The following is a 26,298-nucleotide window of genomic DNA, read 5'->3' on the forward strand; positions in this document are numbered from 1 at the left end:
TCCCTTCCCTTCTCTTTCCCTCCGATTCTCTTTTTCTCTTCCTCAGTCTCCCGCTGTTTTCAACAGACAACCTCAAAATTAACCTGGGGGGTCAGAGGGAAGGTGTGACTCTGGAATGCCTAGCACAATGGGGACCCGGTCCGGGAGAGGGGCCCCTCATAGCTACAGCAATACAAATAAAGTAATAATCATGCTAATCAATAACAAAGGAAGAGGATTCAGACACCTCCGCTTGAAGAAGCAACTAGGAAGAGGAAAAGCCTATAAAAGACACAGATGGAAACCCGCACGGATATTATTTATTCAGAGTATTATTATTATTCATAGGGAAGTAGCATCTACAGGCATCAAACCCCCACCCCAATGGAGCCCCACAGGATAAGAGGGGAAACTGAGGCACAGAAAGAGGAAGAGACTTGTCCAAGGTCACCCAGCAAGCCAGTGGCATTGCTGGAGACAGAAGCCAGGTCTCCCAACCCATAGCTCTGGGCCTTAGCGGTATAACTAAAGCAGTAAAAAAAAAATCACAGCACGAATCCACATTGGCATTACGATACAAAAACTGTATTAACCAGGCCTTAGTGACACTGCACCTTCCTCTGTCTGTGTTTCTAACAGGCCCCTCACCATAATATCTAGGGGTGAGATTTTCCAAGGTGCCCAAGCAAATTAGGAGCACAGGCCCACCGATTTCCAATGAGATGTGTGCTCCTAAATCTCCTGGGTGCTTTGCATCATTCCATAGATTTTAAGTCCCGAAGAGACCATCAGATCATCCCACTGGTTTCTATCCCATCATTTCTCATGATTTTGAGCTCCCACTCCAGGTGTCTAGTGTCCAGCCACCCAGTTTAAGATAAAAGAGACAATATGAAGTGAGGTTGTTTCAAGGAGCAAACAGCCCACTGGGGATGCTTAAAACAGAACTTCTCTCTCCCTAGCTAACTGACCTCCACTTTCCCCCCTTGTACCCGCTAACCCTCTTTCCCACAGTTAGAGAGAGTCCAGATTTTTCAGCTGAAAAACTCCAGTGGTTTCGCTGACATTTTCTGTGGGGAAACCGTGATGGAATGTTTTGATTTTCGGCTCAGGAGAATCGAAATGGACACATCTCATTTTGATCGAAATGTCAGTTTGAAAGGAAAATTTTCATTTCTCAAATGTGGCTTCAAAAGACAATATTTTGTTTCAATGTGTCAAAATCATTTCGTTCCGATGGAAAAAAACGCAGAATGTCCCTGGTCTGACGTTCCCTATTGGGAACTTTTGGGGATTTTTTTCATGTTGCAAAAAGTTTTTCATGGTTCAATTTTCTGCTCCAACATGGAACAGAAATTAATTTGAGATGCTGAGATTTCCCATGAAAGGAAAATTTCGTTTTTCAAAGAGCTCTGCCCTTTTCTCTCACGCTCTTCTCCTTACCCCATTAAACATCTAACGTGGTTATCTGTGAGTGTGATTATGCAGCTGTCAGCATGGGTCTGGGACCGTATGAGAATGCGTGGTGTAGTGCATCTATGTTATGCGTGTGTCTATGTGTGTGTAGTGTGTTGTGTGTGTGTCTATGTTTTGTGTGTGTGTGTGTGTGGTGTGGTGTGTGTGGGTCTATGTTGTGTGTGTGTGGTGTACGGGTAGTATGTGCAAGTGACTGTGTGACTAAGGTAGTGTGTGTTGCATAAGTTTGTTAGTGCTGCTTGTGTGTCTGGTGCGTGTATGTGTGAGTGTCTATGTATGATTGTGCAAGTAGGTGTATGGTTGTGTGTGTGTGTGTGTGTGTGTGTGTATGGGGGGGAGGGAAAGAGAGCAACAGAGTGTGTGTGCCCGGTGCATATGTATAAAGCAAAGAAAAAAATGAAATACCCTCCACAATCATCGTGAAACTAACACAACACTTACTAACCATCACTGATCGCTCTATGGTGCACACCTCCCCTTCCCTTGGTCTCGCCTGTTTGATGTAAGCACTTTGGGACAGAGACCTTCTATTGTAAAACATACTTGTATCCAACACCCACCACAATCCTCTGGGTGCTAGAGATAAACACAACAACAGCAACACTAATCATTTTCCCCCAAAGTCCTTCCTTTTCCCCTTGTGATTTCTAATCCACGCAGCCCCCTTTGGCCACATGCTGAAGTGATCCCAGGAGCAGCACAGAATCCCAACAAAACTTATTTTCTTGCTTTCTTTCTAAATAAAAGGGGAGGATGGTGGTGGAGGGGCGGGGGGGAAAGCCCACACTCTGGAGGGAAATGAGGCATTTCACATGCCTCTGTGTCCCCGGCGTTTGATCCCTGTAGTGGAGAAAACGCCCTTTTGTGGCAGGTGCATTGAAACTTCTGGCGCTTCAGAGGGAGGCACCTTGTGAATGGCAGGAGAGGAATAATAAGTCATTCACTCACCCCGGTCGGCTGAGTGGCAGGAGCTGGGCTGCAGTGCCCCTAGTTTCACCCTCTGGTGCTTTGTCTGCAGCCACCGGGAGCCCTGGCTATGAAAGGAGGCTGCAGGAATCCGGCCGATCAGTCCAAAGGTTTGTAACGCCACAGTGGGGGATCTTTGGTGTGTCCCTCTTCACATTAAGGACCACAAGATAATCTCTAAACCCTGGGCCCCTCACTCCCTTTCAGGCCAGTGGTGTGTGCAGAGACACATACTCACACTGGGATTTTAGAGCCGCGGTGCAACACCCTCCGCAAAGACACAATTTCCACCCGCGGAGCTCGATTTGCATCTGTGCTGGTGACACCCCACCCACCAAGGTGCACTGGTGCAAATCATGCTGCACTGGTGTGAACTGTGTTTACATTAGGGGGGTTGCAGCATGTGGCAGATGTGTCATGTGGCTAGGATGTAGCCAGAGCGGTGCGTGCAATGGATTTCCTTTTTGAACAGTCCCTTGCAAGCCTTCGTCCTTCAGCAAGAGTCATTATGGGAGGATTTAGGTTCCTTAAATCCTTCCAAGTTGCATCTTCCAACCTTGTTCGAGGTGGGCCTCATGTTCTACTTTCTTTGACCTCCGCACTATAAATCTTCAGTAAAAGCGGACTTTCCTCTGCAGTTTGGACATGATCCCCGCCCCCCTCACTGCACTCATCTAGTTCCCAACTGCTGCAAGACCGCAATGCGCCTGGGTTGTCTAAGCGTCTCCTCCTTTGTGACAAAATCAAGCCAACCGATGCGATGAATATGCCGGAACTTTTGATGCTGAAAACTGTTCCATTCCTCTCCCCGGCCATGTTTCTGCCCCATATGACAGTGTCATCATTACGCCGTTGAATACCCATATCTTCCTTGTCACACAGACATCCCTGCCACCCGAACAGAGGCCTCTGAAGTTGCCGAAATGCCACCGACACAAAACCAATCCAATGTGTGACTTCTTCGGCTGTAGAACCTCCAGCTGGCAACTGACTCCTCAGATTAAACTATTCCCCCGACCCATCCAGTGTCACTGCCATGGGCTTGCATCTAGGGGTTTGCACTGGTGGCTAACTCCCACTCTAGAAGACCATGCCTTGCTTGGTAATTTGCATCTCGAAGGATCCCAAAGCTCTTCACCAACTGTGGTCCAGCTGCCGCACCCATTGAGGTCAATGGCCAAACTCCTCAGCCATCTCCTCTCCCAACTCTGGAATGCAGCCACCTATGGGGAGGAACGCAACAGCTGTTCAACAAGCCCCAGCAACAGGCCAGGAATAGCCTATCTGGATTATCATACTGGAACATATGTATATGATTTAGCAGGATGGTCCCCAAATCTAATAACCTTGATTCTAGATTTAAGCAACACAAGAAAACACAGATAGGAAAGTTACCAGAGGTTGCACGAACCCTAAAATCTCCTGTTCCTCTTCCACAGGGAAACCAGCTACCTGGGTTATGCCAGGAGCAAATATTCTACAACAGGAAACAATTGAGAACAACAACAACAAATCTTAAGGGACAAATTTTCAAGCCTGTTAGAAAAAGGTCGACATTAATGAGAGCACCGAGTCCCCCCACCCCGCATCTGTGCACAGCACGGGCGGGTTTTTGCTGGGACAGATGGGCGAGGTGGCAAATCTGAACTGGCACATTTGAAAATTTGCCCCAAGATGGCACACGCAGCAAAGGTCTATTGCCACCCCCACTGCTGGCTTGGGACCCATGTGCTAGCCAGCAGCACTGGCCTGCCAGGCCTTGGGGTGAAAGCCAGATCCTACTGAAGTCAATGGGAATTTTATCATTGATTTGAATGGGGCCAGAGTTTCAGCCCCGATTCTGACCTCGCTGACACCCAGTGACCAGGGGGATCTAACGCTAGACAGATTGTGGGGGACACCCCACACCAAGGACCAAGCCCGTGCTCCTTGTTGAAGACACCCATAGACTTCACTGGGCAAGGGACCGAATTCGCACATTTTCGGGCCTGATCCCGTTCTCATTGCAGCCAACGGCAAAACTCCCATTGAGTTAGACGGAAGCAGGAGCAGGCGCTTTGTGTACAGAGGCGGCATTTACACGGTAGCTGTTAAAAGAAGGCAGGGGTAGGGAAACGAATCCCGTGCCTCCTCCCAAAGCGTAGCTAACGTCTGCGCCGACAAGGTATGAGAGGAGAAGGCCTGAGGCTGATGCCTGCTTGGTGAATTAAACTCCTGGAATATTTTGGAGCCCAGCAGACCCAGCTCTCTGACAACCCCCCTCGCTCCCCATTGAGCCTGGGACCCTGGACCCATGTACACCCAGCCCCATGCTGCCAGGAACCTGCAGTGGTTGCAGATGCAGCCTGTTGGGAGCGAGGGAAGGGGTCATTCCCCCAACCCCCTGCACATTGTCCCTCCTGTTCACACTTACTCCTTTCCCCTCTTTGGCAAGAGACCTGCTTTTGATAGCTGGAGCAGGCACTGGTACTGGTGGGAGGGGTTGGTTTTAAAATCCCCCTCCGGCTCGCCAAGCCCCCCCCCCAAGCCCCTCTCCTGATAACTGTATAATTTCTACAGCGCTTATTGTGCTGCCGCCGCACGATGGGGAAAGTCCCGTTTGATTAGCCTTTGAACGCCCAGTGAACTGGAAACGCGCCCCCTGAAACAAAGAGGAGAATTCTAATTCCCCCTGCAAAGCCCTTTGGTATTAACCCAGACACCAGAGCTGTCGGGGCTCTGCAAGGGAGGTGCTGGGGAGGCGGCGGGAGGGGAAGAGACTCACTGTTAATTGGCACTTCGTAGGCTTTTCTCCTGCCTTCGGAAAAACCAGCCCTTGTTTGAAAAGTTTGTCGGGCCTTGCTGGGAGAGCGTTCATGGGTCACTTCTTAGCCTTTGTCAATTTGCTTCTCTCTTACTCCCCTCCCGGCTCCCTCCGCTCCCCACAAGGCAGATCGTCTCCTTGCAGCGCCCGGTGAAAACTTTCCTTGTGTGCACAAGATGCTAGAGTCCATTCTTTGCAGACGGGTTGCGAGGGAGAGCGGGGAGCTGGGGGCGGGAGGGGGGGCATTGGCAGGCAATAACTGGTTCCATCCAACAGAATCTCATGGAGGAATTTGGGGTGGAGATGTGTGTGAAATGAGCCCTCTTCCCCCTCCCCATCGCAAGGGAACCAAGCAAGAAAGTTAGGCACTGGGATATTACAGCAGCTGTTTAAAGTCACGTTGGTGCTGACCTGTTTTTTGCAGGGGAGCAAAGTTCCCCAGCAAATGGACATCTCTGAACGCCCCCCCCCCCCGAGCCAGATCCTGATCTCTGTTACGCTGGAGTAAATCCCCTGAGGCCCAGGGAGTGGATCTGGATGTACCCCAGCATGACCGGGAGCACAATCGGGTCCGGCACGTCGGACAGAAACAACCAGTTTCAATGCACTTCATTGGTGTGATGAGGGACAAGAGTGGCAGCGGAGGGAAGTGGCTGGGACTAGTGAATTGGGAGCCCCCCCCCCATATCTGCAGGGCTGGGGACCCAACTGTGTGTATTGCAACAAGCCAAACCTTTGGGGTCTACTCCCCCAGACCCATCCCTCCCGGCCATGCTCCCTTTAGGGCCAGAGCCATTCCTGCTTCTGTAACTCTGTGGCTGACTCACCAAGCAGCCGCTGCCTCTGTTTCCCCACCCATAGGATGGTGAGAATGGTACTGACCCAGCTTTGTGAAGGGCTCTGAAGCGCCCTGGTAAAAGGAGCTATCCGTGCAGATGATCTGTCAGCCTCACTGTAAGTTAGAGCAGCCCAGAGGCTACTGTAACTTAGGGTATGGCTACACTGTAGTCAGAGGTGTGACTGAAGCATGGGTAGCCATACCTGAGCTAGTTCTGACCCAGCCAGCTCAAATAACAATAGCACTGGCTTTAGCACAGACTGTACAAGCTCTCCTGGGACCCTGAGTACACATGCGGGTGGCTAGCCCGTGCTGCTGTGGCTTCCCGGCTAGTGGCACCCACGCTCGCTAGATAAACATTAGCTTGGGAGTACATCTGCATGCACTCAACTCCCATCCCCTCCCTCCCCAGGACTGCAGTGTCATGCTCAGGATGCCTAGAGTGTCTGAAGAGACTCCCCGCACACAGGGCTAAAACACACATAAGCAAACAACAGGCTGCTTAACAAATACCCACTGCAGCGGGTTTGCCCAGTGGCGGTGAGTCACTGCGCACATTCCCTGTTGTTTCCAGCGTAAAAGGTTAGTGACTAAGGGCAGAGACATTCTTTCCATCCTGTGCAGCTTGGCCGGCCCCCGGGGACACTTCCGAATCCCTCCGCCCATCCCTAAAGGGCATTCTCCAGCCTGCGTGGTGCGGCTGGAATGCCACTGCGTGCAGCACAAGCGAAGCAGCCGAACTCTGGGCTGGATCCCTAGGAGTCAGCTGCAGTTCCTGCTCGGCTGGAAGACATACCCTCAGCCTCCCCCAGCCCCACTGCTCACGGATGGAGAGACGGCCCCCCAACGTCCGGTTTAAGGGGTTGAATTGAACGATAGAGGCACTCTGGACCCGGCAGCGCTGAGACATCCATAGCCTGCAGCCTAGACCGGAAATGATGCTGCTTTCGGAAAGCCAAGCAGGGGCTGACTGTTGTTATTGCATTGCTGGCATGGGCCTAAGGTTGGACGTTTCTGACGGGTCTGGAAGCCGGACGGCTGGGCTCAGCCTGCCTGCAGGAAACATAACGCTCGGGGAGTTTTGCCCAACTCCGCTTTATTTCCTCTGCCTTCATCTTGATTGTGAACAGCTCCATTGGTAGCGCGGCCTTGTGATTAAAGGCCTAGGACCCGGGGCTTGATTCCCAGCTCTGCCAGAATCCCTGGGGGACCTTGGTCAAGTCACTGCATCTCTCTCTGGGACTCAGGGTGACAATAATCTGCCTCTGGTCTGCTTAGATGGTAAACTTTTGGGGACTGGTATATTTAATCCTGCCTCAGCACCAGGGGCTAGACGAGGTGACCTCTTGAGGTCCCTTCCAGCCCTACATTTCTCTGATTTGACTACAGTCTCCACACCCAAGTAGCCACGCACACTCAAACAGACCCTTCCTTCTTAAATCCCTCGTCCCCTGGCAGCCAGAAAAATTCCTTAGTGGCAGGATTTAGTGGCTGCTCCGTTTTTCCTTTCTCCATCTCACCCATCTCGTTCAAAGAGCACCCCACAGCTGTCCGCCGTCCCTCCCCCTCCAGGCAGCGCACGAACGAATCTAACACAACGCGGCTCACACGGGAACAACACGTTTATTGCACGACCGTTACTTGTGCATTATCCGTTACCCGAGTTATAAACACCAGGCCCAGCACTGGTCTGAGGGCTAGACTCTTCTGCGGCCCAGTTCACTGCTATCGTTACGCTGCCAGACTGGAAGCACTACGTGAATTCCTTGAGTTTCCCTGAATCGTATTCAGCCCCGTGCCCTGGTGAAAGCCGCTAACCAGTCCTTGGCCACAGCTTGGGTTCTGCGCTGCCAATTACCGCCACCTTGTGGTGGCCAAGCTGCCTCGCCCCATTCAAATTAGCTTTGCACTGGTCTTAATCTAGCCCGAATTACAGAAGGGTGGAGCACCCACAAAATCCACTGGATTCCATAGCAGCTGTGGGTGGCTGGTGCTGCTGACAATCAGGCCATGGGGCCCTGATCCCATTGAGTCCACGTGAGTTTGGGTAAGGATCTTAGAGCGCAGCTGGGAAGGGTGTGCTCCCTGAACCCTGGACCCGGCCGGTGGGATGTGGTCACGTGTTGGGCGCATACTGGTTCTTCCACATTCCCTTTCATTACCAGCCAGCAGGGGGCAGGAGCTGGGAGCATCGTCTCTGCCTGTTGCTCTGGCCAACCAGGCAGGGGAGAGACCTCCCAGCAAATCCGCGCACCCCCGAATGGAGCACCCCACTCTCTCCTTGCTCAGTGATAGCAGGGGGAACCCTCTGACTCACACACAAGGGGGACTTCTGGGCTAGCACCCATGTCTTATTGGCCAAGAGGGGAAGGGGGCCCCCTGAAGTAGCACCCACGGGAGGGGACACCCGGACTAGCACCCACGTCTTATTGGCTAAGTAGGGAAAGGGGAGAAGAGGCTGAATGGAGCTGCCTGGGGTTGGGGAAGGGGCCATCGTCCACCTTTTACGGTGAACATACATCCCTCCTGAAAGGCGTCCAAGCCCCCTGCTCGCCAGGCCCTGAGCCCTTGGAAACGCGGTGGCTTAATCCCACTGGGAAGGTCTGCCCCCTACGGGGGAGGGGGGATTGTCTTTGAGGTGGGGGTGACACAGCTGGGAGGATGGTTTCTATCCTGCACTGGAGAAGTGGGGAGTCTTTATCCCTAGCCCTGGGACATCGTGGGCTGGGGCAGAGGGGAGACTCCAGCCCATATGAATGGATGGGCGAGGCCACAGAGGCTGGAGTCAACGCGGCAAGGGGCAGGGGTATGAGAAGCTGAGGCAGCGTCGATCAGACGACAGCGTAAGGTCTTTGGAGCATGCCTGGAATATAGACAGGGAGCAGAATGCGTAAAGAGTTATGGTTGATGGGGACAGAGTAGGGGTCAGAGTTAAGGTTGATGGGAAAGGAGGAGCAGTCAGATGTTCATAAGGATTGAAGGGGGGTCAGAGTTAAGGTTGATAGACAGAGGAGGGATCAGAGCTAAGGTTGATGGTGATGGAAGAAGGGTCAGAGACTGGTTGATGGGGAGGAAGGAAGGCTCAGACACTGATATGGATGGAGGAGGGATCAGAGCTAAGGTTGATGGGGACAAAGGAGGGGTCAGAGCTAAAGCTGATGGGGACAGAGGAAGGGTCAGAGCTAAGGTTGATGGTGATGGAAGAAGGGTCAGAGACTGGTTGATGGGGAGGAAGGAAGGCTCAGACACTGATATGGATGGAGGAGGGATCAGAGCTAAGGTTGATGGGGACAAAGGAGGGGTCAGAGCTAAGGTTGATGGGGACAAAGGAGGGGTCAGAGCTAAAGCTGATGGGGACAGAGGAGGGGTCAGAGCTAAAGCTGATGGGGACAGAGGAGGGGTCAGAGCTAAAGCTGATGGGGACAGAGGAGGGGTCAGAGCTAAGGTTGCTACTGGACCCTTAGCCAAGAATTTCCTGACATTTCTTGTTCCAGGTCCAAATGCTGCTCGCAGGGAAGCCAATGGCTGACCTTGACCTCAGCCGGAGGCGAGGGCCTTGCGCCTGTATTTGCAGAGCGAAGCGAATGGTGGCTCTGCATCCCTCAGGCGCTGGTGTAGTTATAGAAGCTCTGTATAACGACATCCCTCTGGTTGGGGAACCAATCCCGCAGGCAGCACAGCAGCTCCAGCCACCAGGGGTAGAACACCTCCCGTGCCCTGGTGGCTCCGCCTTTGATGATGGCCAGCGCGGCTTCAGCAGCGGGATAGGCGCTCATGTACACCTTGTCCCTGGAAGGGGACAATGACCCGGTCACACAACCCCCCCCCCCCGTCACCGCGCTGTGCGAACGGACATCTCAGGAGTGAAAGACGCAAACCAGCTCCACAGGGCTGTACACACTAACACGCGTGCACCCATGCACAGAGATGCACGTATCCAGATGCACATGCCCGCACACCCTTCCACACTCATCCATGAACGCACCAATGCATACACAGACGCGTGCACGCTACACTCACACTCATGTACGCACACGCGGGAATACACACACCGATGCAAACATTCTCGCACCATACATTCTCTTGCACACGTGCGAACGTCCACATACATGCGCACACGTTCTTGTGCACACACCCACCTCGTCTTCTCCAAAGCCGCTTCGGTGTCGATCAGCCCCAAGATGCAGAGTGTGATGCACACATCTTGCTTCTGCATGGCGAGCTCATGGCGCAGGGAGCTAAAGAATCCGTCCAGAGCAAACTTGGTGGCAGAGTAAGAGGTTGTGAAGGGAGTTGAGATTTTCCCTAGAAAGGAAAACACGAGGAGAGGAAACCAAATGAAACAGCTGGCAGAGCCTCACTGAGGGTGAGGGCACAGCTGGGAGAGAACCCCCTAGAAGGAATACATAGGAACAGAGGATTTGCTACATTGCATCAGACCATTGCTCCAGCTAGACAAGTTTCCTCATCTCCAGCAGTGGATGCATCAGAAGACGGAAACATCCAATCCCACAATGCACCAGGACAATCGTCATGCATGTGGGAGAAAAAGATTCCTTGCTGTTCAGGCTGCCCCCCGGCCTGTAGCAATCAGTTCACACTCTTGGCCAAAATATCTAGTGTGGTGGTTTGCATACACTCCCATACACTCGGCCACAGCAGTGGGTAGTACTCTGAGGGTGAGAAGCCCTATAGGAACATGAAATGATGTAATCCAGAGATGCCCTTGCAAGGGCCAGAGTCCCATTCACACTGCAATTCTGAAGACGGCAGCAGGCAGGGCTTAGAAACTCATTCAGGATCAAGCTGAAACATTGCAGGTTTCAAGCACTGACCTGTGAGGGAAGAAACCACCATCAGAGATCCTTTACTCTCAGCCAGGATGGGAAGAGCTGCAGATGCCAAGGCCACGTAACTCAGGAAATTCACCTGGAATGAAAGGAGATGAGACGTGAAAGGAATGGGAACGTGGCAGCCGTGGCCAAAACTAAACATCTGTTCAGTGGAAGGGCTGGGGACGGGGTCACCCACCCATTACAGAGGTCATGAAATGAAAGGGGCGGGGTGCTTGATTTGCTATATAAAGCATCCAGGAAAAGGTTGCGCCTATCTGGGGGTCTGGACTGATAGGATAATGGGAACACTACATTTTTGGGCACTTTACGATTTCAGATTAACGAGGAGAAATCAGAGTTAAGGTTATTGCTGCACATATACCCCAGGATTCCTTGAGTCTCTACATGTAACAAGGAGCAGCTAGCTGTTCTCTGGTTTTCAGCCTGCTAGACAGTGGCATTCCCCACCCTGCTCCTAACACCCTGGCTTTGGTCCAAAATTCCTGGGTTTACCTTTATTGTGAACTTAATTAACAAAGAATGACCTTCAGCCTAAGATTTCTCCTGAGCTTAAACGTTTTTTTTTCCCCTCCAGGATCTCTCTACCCCTGACCCCTACTTCTTCTTCTGAAAAGAGGCTCAAGCCCTTTCATATCCTGGAATGGAGCTAGTAGGACTCAACTGATCTGGCCTCCCAGATGAGTCAGTAAAACAGCTCAGCATCTCTAGGGTCCTAAAACCTGACATCCATTGCCTGACCCATTGGTTAAGTATTATTTTGATTTCCCAATTTAACATTCCATGGTTTGGCAGTGTTTGCTTGCCTTTAGATCCGTCACAGTATTACACTTAATTCCCTGGCGTACGTGAGAGAGACACTCAGACTTAGGGAAGACCTTTTGAATTTGCAATAGGTTTATTAGTACAATCAGCACTACCACAAACTCTATATCTACTTTGCTATGTTGTAGATAAAATGAGCAGCCAGAACTTGCATACTCATACTATCCTTTGTGGGGAGCCCCGTAGTAGGTAAGATGACCCACGAGTGGTCCTTGGCCTGGCACGTTCCAGGAAATCTCCCTGGTGTGCATGGGCCAAGTGCCACCTTTTAATCAGAGGTTACACTAATTCCTGCTATGCCTAATGCACATTCAGTAAGTGTCTGAGCCCCTTTTCCTTATCTGTATTTCCTCACCCTACTAATGTTGGGGTGCCCTTCTCCTACAAGGCCTCTTAATTCAAGCTTATTAGCATAAAAATCAGTCCGTTACCATGGCATAAGCCCATATATCTGTAGAACAATAGCTGGCTGTACACTGGAGTGATTCAACAGAAAACCCTGCATCTGTAGGCAGGGTCCTAAGAGCCACTGACTGCCATGTTACGCACCCTCACTAGCCACTACACTGATTGGTGCCCTAGAAATCAGGCAGACAGACAGACCGAGAGACAGACCAGATTAGATAGATAGATAGATAGATAGATAGATAGATAGATAGATAGATAGATGGAAATGACCTAACCAGATCAGCTACCTGCATCCACCTCCCTCACATCTCTGCAGGCTTCTCAATCAGCAGCAAAGCATTACAGACCTTTTCCTTTCACCCCTGTTTAGAGTCAAGGGGCCCCACTTCAGTTGCCCCCAGCCTGCATTTGCCCCGCGTCTCTCAAAGCGAGGCTGATCGCAGGCCGCAGAAACCCACCTGCATGAGCCAGCGGGTGTGTTCCACGTCTCCGTCCCACATCCGGAAAGGGGTCCCGCCAATGTGGTTCAGCACCAGGTGATCCAGTCCCCCTGCAAGCAGCAGAGCAGGATGGGGGTCGGGGTCAGGGTCAGGTTCGGGACCATCCTTGGGTCAAGAGATGCAACATAAAGGGGAAAGCAAACCAGCCAGTTCTTTCCTTTGGGCGGCCGGGAAGAGGTCCATCAGCTGGAGCCCAGGATGTGCCCAGTCAAGGCAACTCCTCGGGACCCCCCAGGCAGCACCTAGACAGACGGCCGTGGGTGTCTCTTTCCAGTGCCCCTTGGCGCCAGGTGAAGCATTGCATGGTGGGAAGTGTAGTCCCTGCAAGCTGCATCTCCATTTCAAAAAGGCAGGTGCCGGCATCGTTGAGTATCCCCTGGGGCACAAGCTGAGCCTGGGGCGCTAGGCAGCTGGAGTTGGCTAGACCCAGTTTGCACCCCGCTATCAATCAAAGGCACTGCTGAGACTGCAACCACTACCAGGCTGGAACAGACACACCAGGCACCCTCCTCACACCCCCATCCATCACTGGCTGAAGTGGGGACACCGAGGCACTCAGCCATGACAGTGATGGGGGCTCCACGAAGACACGTCAGGCCAAAAGAGAACGAACCCAGGTCACCCTTGGAGCCAGGAGCGGAACCCAGGAGTCCTGACTCCCACTCGCCTGGCTCCAACCAAGGCAACACGGCGTAAACGGATCAATAGCAGAGCCAGCGCAGGACAGGAAAAGTCACACACTGCCCCCGCCCCCCATGCTTGTAGTAAATGAAAGCAAACCCTTGAAGGGAATCACACAGCAAGGGAAGCCCTGTTTGGCGGCTTGTGACCTGGGAATCTTGAATTTCCTGCTGCGTTACCCGGATCGAGGCAGGATGTACAGAGGGAGCTGGATGAATAGAGACCTCCTCAGGACTGCAGCTCCCCAGTTCAGATAGCCCTTAATTGGGTTACCAGTGCTGGGTGTGACGCAGCCTGAGAGCAACTGGGCCAGGTATGATCCAGAGAAAGATAGAATCACGAGTACCCATCTAAGGTACTTCCTAATGTATTTACCTTCATAACGCCCTGTGAAACAGGGCAGGGTATTATGGGGAACTGAGCCACAGAGAGATTAAGTGAGTTGCCCAAGGTGACCTAGGAAAGCTGTGGCAGAGCAGGGAATTGAAGCCAAAGTCCTAGGCTAATACCCTAATCACTGGGCCATCCCTCCTTTCCAGCCTTGGCATCCCTGGAGGACAAAGACCTGCTCCTGCCTTCTGCAGCCCGACTTCCCTCCTGGCCCGGGGAAAGTCTGCCCACATTGTCCCACCCATTGGATTCCACCTCAATCCAGAGGGACCCACTCCCAAAGGTTCAACCTCCACAGCCCAATGAGTCCCGGGCCCCCTTGCAGAGGCTACCAATGACAAGGCGCACCTGAGACTAGCTGGGATGGTGCTGTCTGCGATGTGGACGTGTCCCCGTTAAGAATTGGACTGAGAGCTCATTACACACACAACTTACATGAGAACAACAGTCTGCAGCTAGGCCAGACCTGTCTGATCTAATCTCGCTGGTATTTATATGGTACCAGCCACCATAGTAACTAGGTATGAATTTGAAGCAGTGACCTGAACCGTGCCATGCCTCAGTTTCCCCATGTCAAATGAGAACAATACTACCCTCCCTCCACCCCTTCCTCAGAGAAGCATCGTGAGGGTTAATCAGCTAATGCCCCTGAAAGACAGAGGGCTTGACTTTCATTTGAGGCAAGGCCCCTTAATGCTGCTCTGGCAGGGTGCAATGGGTACACCCACTCCGAGGGCACTTTACGTTAGCAGAGCGGTGTAAAGGAGCCTTGGTGTGAATGAGAATCAGACCCAGGAATTTGGTATTATTAGGGAACCTTTCCCACCGGGCCATTCAGAACAAGACAGCTGCAACCATATTTTCCTCCAGCCCCTGGGGACCTGGAATTGTTATGGTCTCAGCCTGACTTTCACACAGACCCCAGCATCAGTCACCTTTCTTCAGACAGCCCAATACGCACCCAGTTTTTGCAAAGCAAACTGCACCACCTCTTCCGGGGCTTGAGGGGAAGACATATCGGCCTGGATGTAAAAGACTTTCTTTGCTCCCAGCTTCAGGCATTTCTCCATCACCTAGAGGAACAACAACAACAGACAGATCGGAGTCTATTTTTTTTTGGTGGGGAGAGATGAGGGGCTGTTACGTCACTCATGCCATGGCCAAGAAGAGTCAACTATGAACAAAGTCGCACACTTCACACCCACATTTACTTCCATCCAAGCCAAAAGGGAGCGATCCTCATTTACATTAAAGGACTTAAGTATCAGAGGGGTAGCCGTGTTAGTCTGGATCTTTGCTGCTATTAAAGGACTTGTCTACATGAGGAAATTAACCAAGGAATAATTATAACACACTAAATTAACACCCTACATTAACCCAGAATAAGAGTGCCCACGTGAAAAACTGTTCCAGAATAGTGTCAAGTATCAGAGTAGCAGCCGTGTTAGTCTGGATCTGTAAAAAGCGACAGAGTCCTGTGGCACTTTATAGACTAACAGACGTGTTGGAGCATGAGCTTTCGTGGGTGAATACAGGTCTGTCACAACTTACGGGCATTTAACAGGCGCGATTTCAACTTTACGCATACGGCTGGAGTCAGGGGGTGTGGCCTCAAGCTGGGGGGGGCGTGGCCTCAAGATTTAAAGGTCCCAGGGCCTTTAAATCACCCAGGGGGCTCCCAGCTGCAGAGGTGGCTGGTAGCCCCTGTGACGAATTAAAGGGCCCGAGGCTCCAGCCACCGTGGAGCTCCGGGCCCTTTAAATGCCAGCCCCAGCCTGGCTGCCAAAGCTGCGGGCAGGATTTAAAGGGCTCCTCCAGGCTCCCCAGCGCGGCAGGAAGCCCGGCAGAGCCCTTTAAACCCCGCCCGCAGCTCCGGCGGCCCGGAGGAGCCCTTTAAATGCTGCCCCGGCCCGGCCGCCGGAGCTGCGGGTGGGATTTAAAGGGCTTCGGGATAAAATTTTGACTATACGCGGTTTTTGCTTTACGCGATAACCGCGGAACAGAACCCCCGCCTAAGATAAGTCTTGCCTGTACCCACTTCGTCAGACACATGCTCACCCACGAAAGCTCATGCTCCAATACGTCTGTTAGTCTATAATGTGCCACAGGACTCTTTGTCGCTTATTCCAGAATAGCTATTGTGCTTTAAATTCATGACCTACCTTAATCTGAGAAAGAGAAACAGCAGAACTAAAATTCATTTGCAAATTTAACACCATTAATTTGGGCTTGAATAGGGACTGGGAGTGGCTGGCTCATTCCAGAAGCAGCTTTGCCTCTCCTGGAATTGACACCTCCTCATCTATTACTGGGAGTGGACCACATCCACCCTGATTGAATTGGCCCTGTCAACACTGGTTCTCCACTTGTGAGGTAACTCCCTTCTCTTCATGTGTCAGTATAGAATGCCTGCAGCTGTAACTTTCACTCCGTGCATCTGAAGAAGTGGGTTTTTTACCCACAAAAGCTTATGCCCAAATAAATCTGTTAGTTTTTAAGGTGCCACCGGACTCCTTGTTGTTTTTGTGGATACAGACTAACACGGCTACTCCCTGATACTTAATCTGAAATAACTCTCAAATGCAGACAAGCCTAAGGCCATGGCAGGGGTAGGCAACCTATGGCACGCGTGCCAAAGGTGGCATGTGTGCTGATTTTCAGTGGCACTCACACTGCCTGGGTCCTGGCCACCCGTCCGGGGGGCTCTGCATTTTAACTTAATTTTAAATGAAGCTTCTTAAACATTTTAAAAACCTTATTTACTTTGCATACAAAAGTTTAGCTATATATTATAGACTTATAGAAAGAAACCTAAAATTACTGGCACGCAAAACCTTAAATCAGAGTGAATAAATGAAGACTTGGCACAGCACTTCTGAAAGGTTGCCGACTCCTGGGCTACGGCTTGGCAAAGAGGCCTGGGGTACTCATACTACAAGGTCCCTTTGCACTGCCAGAGCTGTGTAATATGCCTGAATGTGAATGAAGCCCAAACGAGACACTGCAACAGGCTTAGGTGAGCCCAGTCCCAGTGCAATGTTCTTACGTTTACCTTCCCATCAGCTCAGAACCTTATATTTGGCCTGTTCTCACATGATTTCTGTACTCCACAGATGGATGTTTGTATTTTCCAACTTATTTTAGCTGGTTGGAAAATGTTTTTTTTTAATCTCCTCAAAGAAAATGTTGAGTTTTCAGTCAAATATTTTGCTTGAGAACGGAAATATTTCAATTCCGAAATGCTGCTCCAGTGCTTCATGGGAGTTGTAGTCCAGAGTCACACGCTTCCATGTCTCCTCTATAGGTTGGGTTCCCTCTTGGACTACACCTCCCATGATGCACCACTGCATTCCCTCTTGGTGAGGGGAGGTGGTGCATCATAGCAATCATATTGTGGCACTGCATCATGGGATATGAAGTCCGGCTGGAGATTTTGGCCCATAGACAAGAATGGAAGCACAAGGCACCCAAACTACAGCTCCCAAAAAGCACTGCAGAAGCATTTCAGAATTGAACAATTTTGATTTGGGAATGTTTTTCAGCAAAGACAACAATCAACATTTTTCTACAGAAAGAAGACACTTTTCATGTAAAAATTCATTTAGTCAACCCCCCCATTTTCTGTCAAAAGACAGTTTGGGTGGAACATTTCTGACCAACTCTACATCCTATTTTTTTTAATGGCCACATCTTCACCCCTTCTGCCTTCTACTGTGTGAGAAGGCTCTTACTTTCTGCAGCAGGGTTCCCCTCCTGGCAGTCAGAACTATTTCAGCACCAAACCTGGAGTAATGATATGCCATCTGCTCTCCGATCCCAGTGCTGGCTCCGGTCAGGAGAACTCGGGCACCAGAGATGCTGTCTTAAGGGGTGGGGAGGAGGAGAGAGCACAAGAATAAAGCGTTAGTGAAAGAAGAATGAGAGGAATTACAATTACTGATGCAGGGAGCGCTCAGGATTGGAAACTATCCCACTGCGTAGGAAAGATGGGAAGTATGACAAGAGACCCTTCCAGATATCAACCATCCCACACAGACACTTTTCAATAATCTTCTCCCGCACTACTGCCATAGCTTGTGACATTAATCGGGAGATCATCAACACACCGTGTAATAGCTCCTTTGTGTTTAAAAGTAGACGCCACAAAGCTTTTATGTCGCTCCTCTGGCATTTTGTCTTTCTTAAGACTATCATGGAACAAACTTGTAAAATACTTGATGACTTTGCTTCTCAAGGACTTCACCGCATCCACTGAAAGCATCTGGCCCAAATGAAGTTTCTCCTTTTTCATTTTCCTAAGCGCCTCTTCAATTCTTCATTTATGCCTTCTAGTCCTGTCGTGAGTGCAGGGGACTGGACTAGAAGACCTCTCGAGGGTCCTTCCAGTCCAACAATTCTATGAGTCTATGTAATGTACCACATCCAAGTTCGGCTTACATGTCCTTAATTCCTCATTCCTCACTCTTGCAAAATAATCACTCCAAACTTTGTTGATTGATTCCCCATTCATTAGCAATATGCCATATTCATCTCTATTGTAAGCAAACTTGTTCACATCCTTCGTCATCTTCTCTCTTGCCTTGGTGAGTCTAAAGATGGTCTTCCCTCCCTCATGTCCTCCTAGTCAGTTATATAGCTCATCACAGACCATACTTTTAGCTGCTGCAACACTTCTTTTAGCCTCCTTTTTCGCCTCAAAAGATGACATCTTATCACCGCTCACGCTACTGGCCTGCCCTTTTTTGAAGGTGATCTTATTTTTCCCTCTCAATGGATTCTTGAACTTGAGGACTGCACCACCAAGTCTCTCTTCTTATCCTATCTGCCACTGGTTTCATCACTCCTAGGACTTCATGTGCCATTTCCAGCAGAGACGACTTTAGTTTGAACCAGGCGTCCTCCACACATCCCCATGTCAGTAAGTCTACACCTTTCTCCTTGTTTGAATGATTTTTCACCACCATCTTTAAGTTTCCAATGCTTAGGCCTTTTCGCAGCCCAGGCGTTCAGGTATTTTCGAAGTCTCCGCATTCTGATGTCCATAAGGGGAAGTCTGTGCTGTCTCACAATGCATTTGCTGGGTATTACCTTCCAAATGATTATTCATGATCTCTTGCTTCTTCTCATTAACAGGAAATCCATTTGGGACTTGTATCCTCCGCCGCCATAAGTTACAAGGTGGCTTTCCCTCTTCTGGAAGTGTGTGTTTACGATCACCAAGCCCAGGGCAAGACAGGTGTGTGGGATCGTGCTCTCTCGGAGTTTCTGGTTCCAGTTCTTTGCCCTCCAAGGAGTTTCATATCCAGTCTTTCCAGTTCCAACATGCGCATTTAGATCTGCTCTGATCATTATCTTCTCGTTGGATGGTACGTTTCCAATAAAAGGACAACAACTCATCGAAAAACTCCTCGTTTACTCTTTGATCCTCTCCTAACTTTAGTAAATACTCCCGTATTATATGGCTCGTTACCTCTTCCCGGAACAGTGTGACACTTATCAGTCCATCTGACCTTCTGGTAACCTCTATCACAGGCTTCTGCAGGCTTTCATCCAGAACGACTCCAATACCGTTTTAGGATGTTGAACTCCCTGAGGATTTTGTAACCCTCCGCCAGCATCTTGGCTTTGCAACCCTTCCAGTTGGTCTCTTGTACATGTCGCATTTATTCCTCTCCCCTTTAAGACCAGACATCGCTCCAAACTTCTCCCAGTCAGTGTTCCTACTTTCCAACGTGCAGAACTCAGCTCACTCACGTGCTCCTTGCCCTGTTACAACACGCAAGGAAGGCTGTTGTGTGCCACTTGCAGGGAACGCCATAGCCCTCTGGGGTACACTTCACATGGATATCAGTTCACATGAGCATCTCTTTACAGGCTTTACACCCTGGCTGTTCATGCCTGATGCCTTGGGTTTGAAATCAGAGTTTCCCTTCTCTTAGGTGAGCTGCCAACACAGCTGAAGAGTCCCATCTGCCCCAGTAAGACTTATATTAAAGCGGTCTTTATTCACCTGGACATCCTCATCAGAGGGCTAAGTAGCATTTTATAGAGATAGCTGTGCCACCAGCTACGCTACCCCCACCCTGTGCAGAGATGTCACCAGGTGATCTGTGACCACTTCCTGAGCATCTGCAGCTGTCCTGAATATCTGCAGTACATTCCCCTATCTGTTCCCCTACCTGGGGGTGCACCTGATGGGAGCTGGTCACTCCTGCTGGCAACTAGTAGTACCTCCTTCCTTATTATCTGTACGACAGCGCGTGAGATCAGAGTTATTCTGCGCTAGGCGCTGTACGTACACGTATTGAGGACAGTCCCTGCCCCAAAGAGCTCACAGTCTAAATAAACAGCAAGCACTATTATTACCTATTTTTAGGGCCCTTTGTTTTCAGTTTGTATATTATTTATTTTCTCAGGAATTGATCTGTGTTTATTTCTACAACAACAAAAAGGTGAAAATTGGTGGAAAAAACTATTAATCATTTTTTCTGGGTAAATATCAGGGTTTATTTTGGTGGACGGAAAGACAGAGGAAAAAGTAGTCAGTAGATTAATGCTTTGATGAATGGAATTCATTGTGGTTTGCTGCAGAACTAAAACAGAACTCAAAACACATCTCTGAGTTTACGAAAACAGTATCTCTCTAATCCCCAAATAAAACTGTTCATTTGAATAAACAGTTTACTGTTGCAGAAGTAGAACTATTAGCCTATAAATATTTACATTTAAAACTGGGATACACCATTTGCAGCACATACACTCAACTTCATCCTTTTCCCGTGTTTGTTATTTTTAAACTTTTGAATACTTCCTTGTGTTCTGAAACGAATTCTCAGACAGATTTTCATTTTCTTCCCATTTCAGTGTGTCAAATCTTTAAACCGTTATCTGCCTACAGCTTGAAATGTGTACATGGCAGGCGTGACATTCATCAGTACCTTCAGATGTGCACACACTTCAGAGCTTGCGTGCAGGCCTGTTTGTTTATTGTGTGTATCTTCTAGACTAATACATAGTTTTATTTCAACAGGCAGCTTTGCATATACACACAGACTAATCTATTATCATAATACATAGATCTCATGCAATGTATTGTATTTCCCTAATAAAACCAGTTATTTTTATATATTTGAATGATACAAAAGTAGGGTGAAAATCGGGAAAAAAAGGAATAATACTTTTTGTAAAACCCGGGATTTTTTCAGTAAAAACGGGTTTAAACTGAAAACGAAGGGGCTTGCCCAGTTTACAGATGGAGAAATGAAGCACTGAGAGAGATTATGATCTAAAGAGACAAAAAATGGGAAGGGGGAGAACAGAGCAAAACAAGGAAAGTGACATACCCAAGGTCACACAGCTGGTCAGTGACAGAGGAGGAAATAGAACCCAGGTCTCCTGAGTTACAGTCAAGTGCACTACCCACTAGACCACACTGCCTGTCCTCTACCTAGCCTATAGCAATGGCCCCTAATAAATACAGCTAGGCTGACTCTTTCTTGATCCCAGCTTCTTTCACAGCCATAAGAACGGCCATATTGGGTCAGACCAAAGGTCCATCTAGCCCAGTGTCCTGTCTTCCGACAGTGGCCAATGCCAGGTGCCCCAGAGGGAATGAACACAACAGGGAATCAAATGATCCACCCCCTGTCGCCCATTCCCAGCTCTTCTCTGCAGGTGGAAACAAGGAGAGGCAGCTCCCTGTGGTCAGCCAGCTCTCTCTAGACCACAGGCAAGCGTTCCACAGACCACAGTTTGGGAACACTCCCCGTCCCCCATTCACCTTCCATAGGTGCTGGGATTAGGGGTGCTGTGGGAGGTGATTTCCATCACAGACAAGTTTGGTTCAATGGCTCTCAGCACCCCCTCACCCCCACCCCAGCACCCCTGGAAGCCTCTTTCCAAGCTCTGGCTGTTTCCTCTCTCCGCCTACCTGGGTTAAAGGTGTCTCTCCAGAAGAAAGCCAGGAGCCCAACTACAATCCCAGCAGCACAAAGCGCTTTCCCAGGTGGGATCATCCTCCCCAAAGCCTTGGGGGAATGAACGAAGAGAGCCTGAAGGGTGAGTGCAGTGTCCCAAGCACCGTTAACCTCTGCCCCGTGCACAGCGAGCCGGCCTGTGTGAACAGCATAATGGCAAGTGTGTGAACTGGCAAGGGAAGTCCCCACTGGCAGCTAGTAACAGGTTGGGGAGGTCCGGTGGCGAAATAGCTGCAGTTGATGGTAGCGGAGAAGGGCGGTAAGGCCCAGCCGATCAAAGGAGCAGCTTCCACCGGCGTTCCCATGGGGTAAATTCAAGCTGCCCCGTAGGTCCCTGACCCCAACACTGCAGGGCTGAGTCTCCCCTTGGACGCAGTGCAAGCTGCTTGGCTTTCCAAGGTCGAATTCATTACAGATTTCTACGGCCCTTGGATAAGTCAGGTTAACACTCTGTGCCTCTCTTGTTCACCTGGGACTTCTGATACATTTTTGAGAAGGCCCCTTGTAACTGGATGCAGGACAATAAATAACAACAAAGTCCTGTTGTGGTTAAAAACTAACAGGAAAGGAAGCAGAGGTGTGGCACAATGATTGCTCCCAGGGCAGGTCCAAGTTAATTTGCCCTGCCTCCCCCAGTAGAACCATTTGATTGGGTCCCTGACCTCCAGGCTCCAGATTCAGTGCCAGAGCCCCAGCTAATGTAAATCAGCCCTGAAAATCAAGGGAGCAGAGCTGATTTACAGCAGCTGAGTGTCTGACTCAGAGTGTGCAACTTTCCTCCCTGCCCTAAACTCCAGGGCAATGGCAGCTGAAGGGGGGTGGCCCAGTAATAGCAGCTGGAGGCATGGGGGAGGGGGCAGTCTGTGATGTGTCCTGGCGAAAGCCAAGGTGAAAGAAGGAAGTGTTCCGAGTGCCCAGTTATTGCCACCTTGGAGTTGTCAGTCAGCCCCACGAACATCCCCGTAGCATTTTAGCTTGTCCCAAGTGGGATCAGGAGACAGACTCACCTGTTCAGATGCTACCTTTCGTAACGGGCTGGAATTTGTTTTCTGCTCTGCTGTTACATGGCAATCCCTCCTAGAAGGTTGTCCTCAAGGGAGCTGCCTTTGCTCTGGAACATGGTGTTTGACGCAGTTGCACTGGAGTTTGAGGACTAAGGACAAAGAAATCTTTGACAAATCAGATGCATGCTACAAATTGGCCAAGCTAATGATAGTGCCTTGCGTATGCAAACAAACACACTGTTTATATCAGTCTTGTGGTTCCTCACCACAACTCCTGACAATTTGTTTGCCAATCGGTTACTCAGGGTTTCAGAACACAAAGCAGTGGTTATTTAACTGGCTTTTTCCCAGGAATAAAACAATGGGGACACCATTTTTCTGTCTGATACATGATTGATACAAACCAGAATGCTTTCACGGTACGTAAAACCACCTTTTATTAAGCCTTAAGCACACGCACACACACGCACGCACACACACACACGCACATATTACAGCAACAGGTTTAGAGAATTCCGAGACATAATTTCCAAAGTCTGACATGGTTTAGAGGCGGTGACAGCAGGTCGTCGATGGCCAGTTGCCTTCCCGCTGGGGAGTCGGCTTCTTGCCCGAGAAAAAGCTCCCTCGGCCTCCTCTGTGGTATTTACTTTTACTTCATTTTTTTATAGGTATCTTAAACAAAGCACGTCACTTTTAGTGGGTTACTAGAGTAACCCCTACTGAGTGACTAATTGTTTTAAATTTTAGCAAATGACACATTTTTTATTATCAAAGCATTTCTAGTTATAACAACAATAAAATGCATATGTTAGGGGCAGTTAAACCCAAGGTCGCCTGTGTAAACATTCCTTCTATTCTGATTAGCAAAACCCAAACTGCAAAACATGCAGCTGTTTATCCCTGCCTTTTGAAATCCTTAGGATTATTTCTAGGTAGGTGGCATTTGGTTTGCAGCTAGCAGTGGCTGGACACATAAAAGAGCTGACTGCAATTACGTTAAATTTGGGGGTTACACAGGGCCTGATTCTGAGCTTGCATAATCCAGTGTAAATAGGGAGGATTTCCTCCAAAGTCACTGGAGTCGCACCCTGGCAAATGTGGAGACAGATCAGAATCAGGCCCGTAGTAAAGTACTGTACGTAGCAACTTCTAGCCATTAATGAATTTGTCCTCGCAGCCCCCTCTGTGAGTTGGGGAAGTATCATTATTGCCATTTTACAGATTGGAGAAACTGAGGCACGGTGAGAGGATGGTCAGAGCTGGCAAGTGAACTCAGGAATTCTGACTCTCAGTCATTAGCTACACAACCATCCTTTACCTTCCCATATAGCTTAAAGGGTTGTTATCTATCCGCCCATCCCTCCCTCTCTTGGTCTTTACAATGTGCTCATTACGCGACCTAAGCACATGGTCTCAGACATCATCCGATGGTCCAGGGACATCTACATCGAGCACATCACCGGCCACCGACAGTACCAGGAGACGTGAGCCAGAGTGACATCATTCTTCAACTACAAGAAAGGGACCAAGAGACTTTCTTCGTTGGATCATATGAACTGGAACCATAAACTCCCTGAAAATTACATCTCACCAAATGAGAGTCAATCCACCCTCCTCATCATAGCCACTCATTATACTCCACACCCAAACATAGCCACTTTATGAACCTCATATCTCAATGTCTGTACTTCGACCCATCAACCTTTTACCTCCAATCGGGGATATTGCAGATTATGTATTCCTTATGCCACCCGATCTTAAACCAAACTTTGCACCCTCGATAATATGTATGTTATTCCCTGATAACCAGAAACTTCTATGCTTAAACTCTGTACCGTTCACTTTTTCTTAACATCATCTTAATAAAATTTTTAAATCTGATCTTCCACTCTTGCCAATACATCACACTTCAACCCAGAACTCAGAGGAGCTCCCCTAGAGAAAAGGGCTACAGTTTCCTTAGCTCTTTCAGTCACTGGCCTCTCTGACAAGATTGTTGAATATCTTTGTCATGTAGACACTTATCCACAGAGAAATAGACAGACCTACCAAACTCATAACATGCAGGACACCACACAGCCATCAGATGCTGTTAACTTGCTTTCACCGTGATTTGTCAGTGATATGAAGGGGAAAGGCATTATATTCTCATCATCACTCAATCTTTCCAAAACAGCTATCAATGAACAGCAGTTTCTCATGCCCTGTCTGTCTGTCTTGAATGAACAGGATTAAAAAAGAATCAAAAAGCCATTTCTACCCTTAATGGAACCTCCCAGCAAAGAATTGCAGAATCAGCACCAACTCCCAGCTTTAGCCATGAACTGAAAAATCTAACTTTCCCTTAAATTCTAAATGCCCGACACATACGTTATGCAACTTATTGCCACGAGCCCCAAAATATATCAAATCTGAAATGCAAAATAAATTAAACAACATTTTTTTCAGGACCATAAATTGATTTCAGCTCCCCCCGTCCCTAAAAATGTAACATTTAAAACTGATTCCAAACCCCGGCAAAAATATCGACAAGTTATATTTATATGTCACTTTCCATCCCAAAGAATCTCAATGTATTAGGCACACTTAACACGATATACAAACTTACAGTGATGGGCAAGAAGTGGGGGGATTTTACTTCTTTACTCCTCCTTTTAGGATATGATCTGCAAAAGGAAAACTAAAGACCTAACCCAGCGCTGAAATACTAATATCATCCACTTAGCAAACTGGGCATCACTTGCCAGAAACACTCCTCCACTTCTGATCTCTCTCTCCTCTCTCTTTCACTTACATAGTTTTGGCATCACTAGCCACGCCCCTTAACACTTAAAGAGACAGTCAACACAAGATCATTTTTTTAAAGAGTAAACAATCGTTTCAGAGGCTACATCTATCCCTAAGTCACGCTGCCAATGTCCAGGGCTTTGCAACCACACTTTCCTACATTTAAAAATTAGTTGGCCTTCCCGTGGTGTGTGAAAGACCCAAACAAATGACAGGGGAAAGGCTATATGCAAAGTGCTGTCAAATGCCCCAAAGTCAATCAATGGAAAAAAGGCAGTGACAAATCTTTTTTCTCCTGTATTCTCTTTCAGCCATAGTCATCATAAGTGTTGTTGATAACAACCAAGGTAAAGAATTCACACAGAGAAGGGTGGTTTTAAAGTTGTCTGCATTACCTTAATTTTAAGGCTTGGTAGCTATAAATCTAAATCCTCACAAAGGTAACAATAAATATCTATTGGCAGGGTTGCGCGCTCCGACAGCCTCATGAGATAAATGTCTCATTTCCAGCAAGGCTCCAGGAGAGTGGTGGTCAGAGAGTCTTACTCCAGCTAACTTTGCTTTCACAGAAACTGTGACCCAATCCTGCAATTGGATCTGTAGGGATGGACACCTTCATTCACAGAAAGCCCAACTGAATGGGGCTGCACATTGAGACATGTCTGTTGCAAACAAGGATTTAATTGCAGGATTAGGGCCATAGCATCTGTTCACGTTCCTATTGAAGTTAACGGGACTTTTGCCAATGACTTCAAGGGCAAACAGGATCAGGGCCTATACACAAGGCCCCATTTACTCTGTGACAAGCT

General features: G+C 49.1%; 1 protein-coding gene across 15 annotated transcripts in view; it reads right to left on the reverse strand.

The window, feature by feature from the left end:
• Nucleotides 1–289: 289 nt before the first annotated feature.
• Nucleotides 290–26,298, reverse strand: part of HSD11B1L (hydroxysteroid 11-beta dehydrogenase 1 like) — a 28,399-nt gene continuing 2,390 nt past the window's right edge. For 8 of the 15 annotated variants that reach the window (XM_039515355.1, XM_039515344.1, XM_039515346.1 and 5 more), the window contains exons 3-10: nucleotides 22,716–22,848; nucleotides 21,650–21,836; nucleotides 17,451–17,581; nucleotides 14,681–14,792; nucleotides 12,607–12,698; nucleotides 10,898–10,991; nucleotides 10,202–10,367; nucleotides 7,667–9,851 (exon numbers count right to left, since the gene is read on the reverse strand). In XM_039515355.1, coding sequence (XP_039371289.1) covers nucleotides 9,665–9,851; nucleotides 10,202–10,367; nucleotides 10,898–10,991; nucleotides 12,607–12,698; nucleotides 14,681–14,792; nucleotides 17,451–17,581; nucleotides 21,650–21,734 — 867 coding nt within the window. In that variant the 5' untranslated portion in view covers nucleotides 21,735–21,836; nucleotides 22,716–22,848 and the 3' untranslated portion in view covers nucleotides 7,667–9,664. Of the gene's footprint in view, nucleotides 3,645–7,666; nucleotides 9,852–10,201; nucleotides 10,368–10,897; nucleotides 10,992–12,606; nucleotides 12,699–14,680; nucleotides 14,793–17,450; nucleotides 17,582–21,649; nucleotides 21,837–22,702; nucleotides 22,865–24,101; nucleotides 25,253–25,310; nucleotides 26,262–26,298 lie in introns of those variants that run through there. The other 7 variants (XM_039515350.1, XM_039515352.1, XM_039515356.1 and 4 more) reach the window with 6 other exon arrangements.

The sequence above is a fragment of the Mauremys reevesii genome, linkage group 26 (assembly GCF_016161935.1).
Source record: "Mauremys reevesii isolate NIE-2019 linkage group 26, ASM1616193v1, whole genome shotgun sequence".
NCBI lineage: Eukaryota > Metazoa > Chordata > Testudines > Geoemydidae > Mauremys > Mauremys reevesii.